The 11,325-nt window shown below is 39.3% G+C and overlaps 1 protein-coding gene across 1 annotated transcript; it reads right to left on the minus strand.

Moving 5' to 3' along the window:
* Window positions 1-3,614: 3,614 nt before the first annotated feature.
* LOC104955468 (rho-related GTP-binding protein RhoU-like) lies at window positions 3,615-11,239 on the minus strand. The gene is made up of 4 exons (XM_010782797.1): window positions 10,700-11,239; window positions 10,113-10,171; window positions 8,514-8,702; window positions 3,615-7,808 (listed from the first exon to the last, which is right to left on the minus strand). Exons 1-4 carry the CDS (start codon window positions 10,935-10,937, stop codon window positions 7,521-7,523), a joined length of 774 nt encoding a protein of 257 aa, XP_010781099.1. The 5' UTR covers window positions 10,938-11,239; the 3' UTR covers window positions 3,615-7,520.
* Between the last annotated feature and the right edge of the window lie 86 nt (window positions 11,240-11,325).

Here is an 11,325-nt window from a genome sequence, read left to right on the forward strand (position 1 = left end):
CGAACCACGCCCCTTAGCTGTGATATAATGAGCATATACCACGGCCTGTCGTGAGCTATTGCTTAAATATATATTTAAAAATAGTGATTTGATTTAGTAGAGGCCTCAAACTGAAATTGATAATCCAAAAATAGCTATTAAGAGGTGTTACTATTATCTGAAAGATTTTGTAAACACTGTAATTAACTTAGCAAGTACTAAATAAATAAATAGAGACATGACATATGGTGTTTATTCATAAGTACAGTGATGGGATCGGGATGTGAAAATGTGGAGGATGTTGACCTTGATGGTGTTTTTTGTGTTAACTTCAGTAATGTGTTTATGTGGACGTCAGCAGGAGCTGTCCACAGCAGAGATGTATGCTGAGAGGAGTGATCTTTGTGTGTCAGTGTTTCTCAACTGTGCACATGCCACATGACACACTCTGTGAACTTTGAACACGCATGCAAACACACACATCACGTCACCAGGTTATTCAAATAGACATCCTGTAGATGTGATGAGCTGTGACAGGAGATGAAGGACAGTGACAGAGAGAGGGGAGCAGAGGAAATGTTTAACAGGAAAATACAGTAAAAAGTAACCAAAGACTGATAAGAGAAGGAAAGTAAAGAGGGAAAAAGTGTGTTTGTACCAGAGTTGAGTCAGAGATAAAGCACATCCAGTAAAGATTACAAGAGTATGTGTCAGTCTGTTGGAATCTGTTCAGTAAAGTAAACTGTGTGTGTGTGTGTGTGTGTGTGTGTGTGTGTGTGTGTGTGTGTGTGTGTGTGTGTGTCTGTGTGAACTTGTGTTTACCACATTGTGGGGGAGAACATCTCACAATTTCAGGACTTGCCTCCCAATACAGGTTTAAGAGTTGAAGGAGCAGTTCAACCCGACAATCTGAAATATGTATGTTAATATGTACTTTACCTTTAGAGCTATATATCAATCGAAATTGTGTGTTGCAGTTTTGGAGAATTATGTGGTAGATGTCTGCCTTGTCTTGAATATAATGGAACTAGATGTTACTTGGCTTGTGGTGCTTAAAGCGCAAAAACTAATAATTTGACAAACTGTAAATGTCTCGGTCAAGAAATCATGACCTCAACCATCCAGACCTCTGTTGTCAGCAGGTTAATCTATTTTCTTTCTGACAAACAACAACCACGACCCCTATCAATGCACAGAGGGAATGCTCGTGCTTGTGTGAGCTTGAGATGAAAAGTACAGAAGCTGTCTGTCACCATAAGATAATTTATCTGTGACTTTCTCTCTGCTGCTTACCGGCTGTTGCCCCTTCTACAGCTTTTTCTATAACTTTCTCATACCCAAAGACACACACACACACACACACACACACACACACACACACACACACACACACACACACACACACACACACACACACACACACACACACACACACACACACACACACACACACAGCAGCTGTCTACACACACGTTGATTGGGTTTATAGCTTGTTAGGAAAGGGGATATTGTATTTCAGCTCTGCTCGTTAAGAGTCAGCACTGATGTCACTCTGGCCCCTCTTTATGTTATGTAACACACACACACACACACACACACACACACACACACACACACACACACACACACACACACACACACACACACACACAAAGAGAGAGAGGCTATAAAATTAAAAATGGGCTGGAACAGAGCTTCAGTCGCCTTGAGTTCTGGCAGCTCTCTGTGTGCACATGTGGCTGTACCATTTCGCAATAACAAGTTACAAATAAAGTCCTGCAAAAATACATTTATCTAGACGTTTTGATCCTATCATCCCTTTCCCATGTACTAAAAAATACCGTAATTATACTGTGTGAAACAAACAAGGCTATCCCTCTGCATTTCTGCATTTTCCATCCTTGTTTCTCCATATGTGAATGCCTTCATGATAATATAACACTTACTTAAGTAAATGTGTTTAAAATAAGCTGCTACATGATAAATCACTGGATATTATTTCGCAATTATGAATATTACTAAAAGCATCTTACAGGCATCAGAGCAGATGTGTCTTTCTGAATGAGTTCAAGCCTTAACAACATGATATCGTGACATTATGAGCGCTCTGGAAACCATTTTGAACTTGAACTATCTCAACGATTGTTGGGCCTGATTTCATATAAAGATCGGAAAACGACTCACATTTCAACTGTTATGTTGGTGCTACCTGTGTTTACAGTTTGTGAGGTGTGATTACATGTTCCATTATAAGGCCTGGTTAGATTAACACCCCTTTTAGGGTAACATTTCATTAGATTCTACATAAATATTTACTGTTTCAACATCATTACGTCTTACAGGCCTTGTGAGGTTCTCTAAATAAGAAGGATAAAATCAAAGCTGAAAATCTGACTTGAGACCAAAACAATAAAACAAATGTTGTGCACTCTTAAAGTCTTTCTGGTTTGGTTTTCCAGCAGATTTTCATTTCATGATTGTTAATGAATGGTTGTTATTGTAAAAGGGAATGATGTGTATGAGTCAGTGTGAGAACAACAGCAGAACATCAGTAAATGGGCCCTGGCACAGCTTCAGTCACAGAGCAGTGATGTAACCAAGACACAGTCGGCCTCCTCATTATGTGCTCACACTGTGTGTTGTCAGGTAGAGGAAAGCTGTGTTTCCCAGACAGAGTGAAGTCAGGGCATGACCCCACGAACAGCGAGACAAACCAAATGTCACATGGCAGCCTCCAAAATAAAGCTCTTGCATAACCATGAGGGCCTGGAAGCAGAGTCTGTTTACAAAAATCCAGTCTGAAGTTAGAGGTCTTTCTGTGAGCGTCTCTGTGTGTGTGTGTGTGTGTGTGTGTGTGTGTGTGTGTGTGTGTGTGTGTGTGTGTGTCTGCATAACCCCAAACATGGCTCACATCTTATCCCCTCCCTCTGATGTGCATCAGCTGAGCGCAGCATGGTTGTTGCATTCTGTTATCACAAAGTTCAAAGTAAAATTCCAAAACATTACTGTAGCCACAACATCATTAAAAAACATGTTCAATTTGGTGCCCAAAAAACAACAAGAAGCATGTGTTGTCTTAAAAAATGGAGTTGAGCGCCTGTTTTGTGTGTTTAACTTAGAGCTGCAATGAAAATAATGATTACCGTTTTGATATTTAAGTTAATTTTCCTGCAAACATGGCAGAAAATGCTGTTTTCAGCCTCTTAAATATGGAGATTTCCTGCTCGTTGATTTTAGACTTACAGAATAAGAAAAAAAATCACCTTGAAGATTGAGAAATTAGGATGGACTTTTTAACCCCTTTTTTCAGACATTTTGTATTGATTGATTGATCTAAAATAATCGGCAAAGTAATTAGTTGTGATTTGCAGCCCTGTATCTGATACCTACCATCCTGACCATTACCTGACTGTCTTTCAGGTATAATTTGTAAAACTCTGTTGATGAGGAAACAGTACGATGTTGTGCACAAATGATATAGACTCTGTACAAATGCATTCCCAAAAAACGAAACAAAATACATATTCTCTTTTACAGCCTGTGGGCTGTCACAGGGAGTTATATTTAAACACACACACATTCCCCAGTCCCACCGCTGAGCACACAGCCTCAAAACCAACAAAACACAGCATGTATTATATCAAATATTCTTTATTTCTCAGGGTATAAAACTTCTGTACAAACATTTCTTTCTCCGACTGACGTCAGCATGCTTTCTGTTTTTAAATGTCTCTGTTACAATGTTTTTACATGCAGGAGAAAGGATGTTTCACACAGGCTGAGGGAAGCTCCCGGTGTCTCATGTGAGTGAGCTCAGGTGTGCTTCAGGGGGTAACCTCAATAAAACCCTGAAATCTCAAGAATTAACCTTTCTGTCTGTTTCCCCAGGCGGTCTGCTTTTTGTTTTACCTCACTGGACTTTATGGGATATTGTTGTACAATTAGACTTGTGTGGGAAGGCAGTGTTGAGAAAAACAAATGCAGTTACGGTAATCCCAGGTCAGTCACGTAAAGCCACAATTTTATTTGTATTTTATTGGTAGATTTCTACACCCTTTTGAATCACAAAAAACGGAAATCATTGCAGTCATACCTATATTTTACAGACTTTGCATCCGTCCCAAACACATTCATATTTCTGTCTATCCTTCAACCAAACCCCAGAACCAACACATAACTCCTATCCAGTCACCTTCCTGTCTCTTTTCTGACTCTCTTTTAACACTTTAGTTCACTTTCAGAGACCTATCTGTTCAACATTACAAAGCCATTCATACAGGGTATACTTTGCTTTTAGCCTATTCTGGCTCCTGAAAGCAGGTAAAACATTAAAATGAATAAAACACGCAAGCAAGGACTTCAAAAATAAAATGTTTGATTCGAACATTGAAATGCAGACCTTCTTATCAGCATACTTTGTTTTGCTATAGCGTGACTTTGTGTGGTTCAACCAGTAGCTATCAGTGAGGGAAATGATGACTCTTCTCAACTCATGTTACTATTCACATTTTGGTACATAACATTATCATTTGTGGCCAGAGTTGACAGCATGAACGCACTTTAAAGGGTTATAGTATATTTCGTTTTCATAATTGCTCAGTTTTAATGTATTCAAGCAGGAGTAATCAAACAAATATTTGTCTCAAAATAAAGGCAGGCTTGAACCACATGCATGCAAACAAACACCTTGTGATATGAAACGTTCTGTACTCTCCATAGATTATACATACTGTATGAGAAGGTAAAACGGATGAGACCTACTAGAGGAAATGCCAGCTATCATAAGGGTCTGTCTGACCTTTACCCCACTTAAATCCACCATCAACCAAGCCTGCACCCAAACAGCAAGACAAGCAACTTATTATGACGTTTTTCCCAAGCAAGAAACAATGCATTTGCTATCATGAGTAAAACATCGGGACACAGTGAACCCATTCATCCACAGTTGTAAAATCTTCAGCAGAAAGTTACCAAACAGCTTCAGGAAACACACTTCTTCAACATTTTGCACTCAGGCCTCTCATCAACATTATGAGTTCAAATACATTTTAGAATAAGTTCTCAACTCTCTCTATGCATTGGTTTACAGGTTGTAGCCAATTAGTAGAGCAACCGTAAGGTCAGTTAGGGTCACACACTGAGTTTCTCTGCAGAAGAGTCTGTTGGGAGACACACTTGAAGTTATAGTCAGTGTTACCAGTAAGAACCTTTTTACAGAAGTCAATACAGTCATGCATATTGTCTGCTGTGATTGTACATGTTCTAGCTGTCTTGTAACACTTGAAACATGGCATGACTGCCAATCTGTGAACATTTTGTTTGTAAGTTTTAAGACATTTCTTCACAGTGCAATTACATTTAAAAGCACTTCACAGCTCACTCCATTTCACACTACACTCTAGAAAAAGGTAATGCTATTCTGCTTCTCTTACATTGATGAAGACATTTCTTAATTTCCACATAATTTAATAGGCTTTTCATCATACACTTGACTTAAACTGCTCCAGAGCAGAGTTTTGGCAAGCTTTTTAGGGTCATAATGAATATTGTTGAGATGAACACATATTAACTATGTAGATGTTAACTCTGCAATCCTTACCCAATTTATAATCTTTGGGTTGGAGAGAAAGGTTTAAGTTGGATTTAGACAGTGGTTAAGGCCATGATTTAGATTGTCCTAATGTTAAGAATGCTAGAGTGTAAATTTGTTGTTTTGTTTTTATGTCTGATCAATATGAATGATGATGTTGCTCACAAAAAACTGTCCGGTTTTCTTTGAGGCCATTACAGACTGCGACCTGGTTGCACCCTTTTTCTTTCTGCTGCAGTGATACAAAGAGCCACTCAGATGAAGGCACTGTAGAGAAGTAGTTGTAAATAATTGGGTTTTGTTCTGCTTTAGTAACAATGTACAATGTACAAAGGAAGGTGTGGCAGCTGAACGTTGACATCAACATATTATGCCTCTTTTTTTCTGCTTTACAATTTGTGTCCTTTTCTTTGGAGAGAGGAGATGCTGCAAAACTAACCAGGCATAATGAGATGCAGAGTTACCAAAATTACCAATGGTTAATAATAAAGCATACTTTGGGTAAAGGGAACAAACACAGATCAACAAACCTGACTAATGACAATTAAGTTTAAAGAAAAATATTTCACTGAATATGTACATAATTAAAACTTCACAGTCTTTTAGATACACAACTGCATTGAAAAGCAAAGATACAAAATTCATCTTTTCTGCAAACCTACATGAACAAACATCTGAACCCATTTGGTAAATGTAAACATATGCAAAGGGCGCTGAGTTGATCTAATTCTGTTGAGTGCTCACACTTACAGTAAAGCTGTGTAAGTGTGTGCAAAGATAAATCAAACACCCCACAAGCAGCACACATATCTGAAGCCAATATAGTATTTTCTGCCTCATTGATTACTATGTCTTTCAGAGCTGTTCAGTAATATTGAAGGATAGGTCTGTATAGACAAAGACCTCCAATATTTGAAACCTGATAAACATGCAATGTTGTGCCTTATGTAGGATAAACATACGACTTGCAGTCACAGAACATGCTAGGGTTTTATCACATGGATGTTCTGATATTTTTTCTCCTGAAGGAGAAAATATATAATTATTTTTCAATTAAGTTACGATATGAGCCTAAACCTAGGTTTCAGCAAAAAGAATGAGTGTTCTGGTTGTTTTATTGCCCATAGTGAGAAACAAACTCAAAACCAAGCCAGACTTATCCCACAAATAGTTCAAATCGAGACCAAAATAAAAGATGAACTATATTTCTGGTTTCAGATTAGGTTTTTAGGCCACACCAGAAAAGAACCTATAGATCTGTTTGTTGCAAAGAGGTCTTTTAGCATGAAAAACACCTTAACAATTACTAATGGAATAGGAAAGGTCAGCCTTAATAAGCAACAATGTTTTGTCTGAGAGACGCTCTTTATCAGGAGGCAGTTCTTTCTAATCATGAGTGTTGGAGACAAGATAAAAAAAAGGAAGTTCGGAAGCAGTTTCAGTTAGTCAAGCTCAGTTAGTCAAGCTCAGTTAGTCAAGCTCAGTTCACAAGCGACCAAAATGCATACTAGGTTGGGAACAAGAACACCAGACTAAACACGCTTACATTGTAAGTGTTAAACATAGATAAGACTTTCTGGACTGGTCAAATGTTAAGGAACAGTATCACATCCACCATGACATAGAGCAATATCCTGTTAGTCCCAGTTGACGGCGATTCAATTCCGGAAGAGTTGGAAAAAGGACACTGCGGTACTGCTTATATTTTATAGCAAATGTTGTTAGAACTCAGTACTTAATCTAATCGACAAGAAGACTGAAACCCCTCTTGGAATAAAAATAAAAAGAAAAACATTTACGATCCTTGCCAGTCTTACTTTGGTTCCCAGTCACAGTCAAGTCGAGGTCCTTCTCCACGTCAGGCTCGAAAAGAGAGAAACCCAAACAGAGAGCGACTCAAGTTGAATCCAGACCAGAATAAGTCAGTAACAGAGAATCGTCACACGTCGGTCTAGGCCACACAGCAGTACCTTTTCCACCAGGACTTGGACAGACTCTTCATCTTGTCCGGTGTCTGCCTTTGCTTTTTCCGTCGTTTCTGCTTCCCTCTGGGATGCTTTTTGTTGGAGCTGCAGTTCTGCAGGCTGGCCAGTATGGCTGTGTCAAACACTTCTTTTAAGTTCTTCTGGGTCAGGGACGAGCACTCCATGTAGGCCACAGCTCCGATATCCATGGCACATTCCTTGGCGTCTGCTGGGTCCACAGGTCGCTCCCGGTACTTAGCCAGGTCAATGAGAACCTAAGAGAAGAGGAAACTCAATGTTACCATGCGTCTGTAGAGCTTGTATCTTCTTATTTGTTAAAGAGGAAGAAGACACTTGCAATGTTCTTCTTCAATCAGTGATCATTCAAAAACACAAAGAAACTGGGTTTAGGATCGAAGGACTGGCATAACGTTGACACTTTTCTGTTTCTCGTTTGTGCTATTGTGTGACTTTCATGAATCTGAACTTGTATTTTTAAAACAACAAAATCACACAACATTACAAATAATACAGTCAAGGCAGCAGTAGACCAACAACTAGTGCAAACTGCGATGTAAAATGACTGTTTTTGTCAATGTAGAAAAAGAGCAACCTCATACATCCCCCACTTCAAAACATCTGAATTATCACTTTAGTAACATTATATATTTCTAAACACAATTATTGTGTTTAAGGTGCTATTTAAATATGGCTGATCTGTCACACTGCCCTGTCTTACAAGGAGACTTCAACAGAACAAGATTCATTGTTAATGTGATCAATAAAACGTGTGCTTTTTTTCTATTGGCAATCAAAAATGTCTGTTGTGAAAAAGACTGTAAAACACATGTGTCAAATGGGTCAAATTGTGATTCAGTATTTTCAAAGCTAGTGGTTTGAACTTTGTCAGAATAAAGACATCACTTTGTCTATCATATTGCAACTTCTTTACGTTCTCTCTACGTCAGTGAATATTCCACCTTGACATCTTCTCGGAGGTCACACTGCGTCCCAACGAGGACGATGGGTACAAAGGGTGCATGTCTCCGGATCTCTGAGATCCATTTCTCCGGAATGTTCTGGAAGGAGGCGGGACTGACAACGCTGAAGCACAGCAGGAACACATCTGCACTGGTGTAGCACAGAGGACGCAGCTTATCAAACTCATCCTGGAGGGAGGAATCAAGATAAAGAGAGAGATACGTTTTGAGGATGAAGAGATTTGACAAACGCAGCAGAGGAGGACTTGAGGAGTATTTGGACAAAAAACAGAGTATGGTACAGGATAAGAAAGACATCTACAACGTTCTGCATATCATGTCTTTCCAAAACAATGTCTGGTGCTACTCAGTGTCGGTTCTTTATGACAGATGATAAACTACGAGGATATGTTGAGCTTTTCCTCCCTGACGTGTTATCTCTGAGTCTATCCTTCCTCTGCCTGTGATCCTCCCATTCATCTGCCATCACATCGGAAAACACACTTTGTTTGTTTTAACAGATAAGCTTAAATTGTTACATGGTCAACATTAGGAATACAACTATGATTTTTTTCCATTATCATTAATTCTGCAGATTCATTTCTCGATCAATCGACAAGTTGTTTGGTCTGTAAAATGAAACAAAATAGAGAAACATGGCTTTCAGTGATTCTCCAAACCAAAGAAACGTCCTGAAATGTCTTTGAAATGTTTGTCCACAGCTCAATTATTAGTTGCAGTCATAAAGGAGTAAAGAAAACTGAAAATATCACATTTAAGAAACTTGAATCAGAGAGGTTTGAGTTTGTTTTCTTGAAGAAATTACTAATTCATTAATGGATTAACCTCTCCAGTATAGTTCACAATAATTTAAAGTTTAATTAGTTGAAGCTCAATTATTGCTTTTATTTCAGAGAACAGCTGCTGCTCTTCCATATGCAGATGACAAATGCATCACTTCCTGTGTGCGACATCATTTTCCCCAGGAATTACCTGCGGGACAGTTTGAGCTCACCAACAAAGACATCAAATCCAACCGAGATGTTTAAACGTTTTAGCATATTTAGTTTAAGACTTAACTTAATCTGTGTGCCTATTATCTCCACGCTCACCATGTCGTTCAAACTACATTGTCATTTAAAAAGATATTTGGATAAAGCAGCCAAACCTTTTTATAAGAAAACTGCAGCAACATCTCTGAATTGCCATGATAAAAAAAAACAAGATATTTGTTAAGTTTGAGAAAAGTTTTCAATTAAAACTTGTAGGGTAGACTAATTGTTGGGGGTGGTCTTTGTTGCATGTCACACCACCTCTTTTGTCTTCCCACGTTTCCTGTCTAGCTCTACACAGTCAATTATGAAAACAAAAACAATAATGCCACTCACAAAAATACAATTTGTGTTTGAGTATACTTCTCTTTTCAAAGAAAGAAAGAGAGAAATAAGGTTTTAATCTTCATCACATGGTCAGAGTTATTGTTTCAAATACAACTAAAACAGGAAATGCTGCTGCTCACTCTTTCCCTCTGTGTGCGTATTGTGTGAGTGTGAGTGTGAGTGTAAGTGTGTGTTGTGTATTTGTGATGAGGTCACTGACCTGCCCGGCTGTGTCACAGAGTTGTAGTTTGACTGGATGCCCGTCCACTGATACCACGGCTGCACACACAAACAGTGAAGTCAAAGTCCAAGGTGAAATCTTTAAATATCTTATTTGGTCAAAGATGTTCAGTTAAATAATAATAAAACAGAAAAGGGCAAGACATCTCAATATATGCAAGGCTGAATTCAGCATTTTGTAAAATGTTTGCATAAAATTGACTTTAGCAACTATTTGTGCAGAGCATTTACAGTGAAGTTGGCAATACAATCTTACAACTTCGGTTAACTCCAAATTACAATTTATAAAAAAAAAAGAAAAGGGAAAAGAATCCAAGTAAAAGATTGCAAGGTATAACATGGGGTGAAAATATACAAATACAATATAATAATCTTGGGGTACACTTACAAATAAATAAACAGAATATCTATGTATCTATTCTTTCCTACAGTTCATGTTGTTGTTGCACTGTCCCTTTACAACACTGCAAATGTCTGCAAAAGACTTTCTGAATTTATTATTTGTTCTACTTTTTAGTAGGCATCATCATCATCATCATCATCAATCTCATCATCTTCCTCCTTTACCTGAGAAGTTGTCAAACGCGGTGGGCACGTACTCGGTGGGATACCCATTGGTGGTGTAGCTGACCACCAAGCTGGTCTTCCCCACAGCTCCATCCCCCACCAGCACACACTTCACCCGCCGCGTCCTCCCGGAACCCCGGACCCTCCTCGGAGGGACAGGCGGAGCAGGGGACACCGGGGCCGGCTTGAAGCACCCCTCGCCCCGCCGAGGCATCTGGCACGGAGAGGAGGGGGACATGTAGCCGGAGGAGCCTCGGGCAGGAGGCTCAGTCCCGGGTCGGGCCAGTGTTCACATCGTCCATTCCTCCATGATTATCAGCCGGTGTGTCAACTGACTTCTCTGCTGTCCGCCTCACTTTAGTTTCCATTTTAGGTTAATTATAAAAAGTTTGAACTTCTGCTGTCCACACAAAGCCACAAAGCTGACTCTGTGTACACTCTGAGCTTCATGGTTGAATTAAATGTGAATTAAAGTCCGATTAGTAGAGCGCTGATTCAATAATGTCACAGTCTGTGTCCGTCCAGCCGTCCAATGGACAGACCCGTCCCAAACTCCCCTTCAAATGACATCACAGTGTGTGTGTGTGTGTGTGTGTGTGTGTGTGTGAGAGAGAGAGGGAGGGAGT

This window comes from Notothenia coriiceps, unplaced genomic scaffold, assembly GCF_000735185.1.
Source record: "Notothenia coriiceps isolate Sejong01 unplaced genomic scaffold, NC01 NC01_scaffold00000570, whole genome shotgun sequence".
NCBI lineage: Eukaryota > Metazoa > Chordata > Actinopteri > Perciformes > Nototheniidae > Notothenia > Notothenia coriiceps.

Bases quoted from the DNA above. Each gene is read 5' to 3' on its own strand.
- LOC104955468 (XM_010782797.1), bottom strand. From the start codon at position 10,937: ATGTCCCCCTCCTCTCCGTGCCAGATGCCTCGGCGGGGCGAGGGGTGC. The intron at 8,703-10,112 runs GTCAGTGACCTC...TCCTCCCTCCAG, and splicing joins TCTGTGACACAGCCGGGCAG to GATGAGTTTGATAAGCTGCG. The intron at 7,809-8,513 runs GTGGAATATTCA...CTCTTCTCTTAG, and splicing joins ACCTCCGAGAAGATGTCAAG to GTTCTCATTGACCTGGCTAA.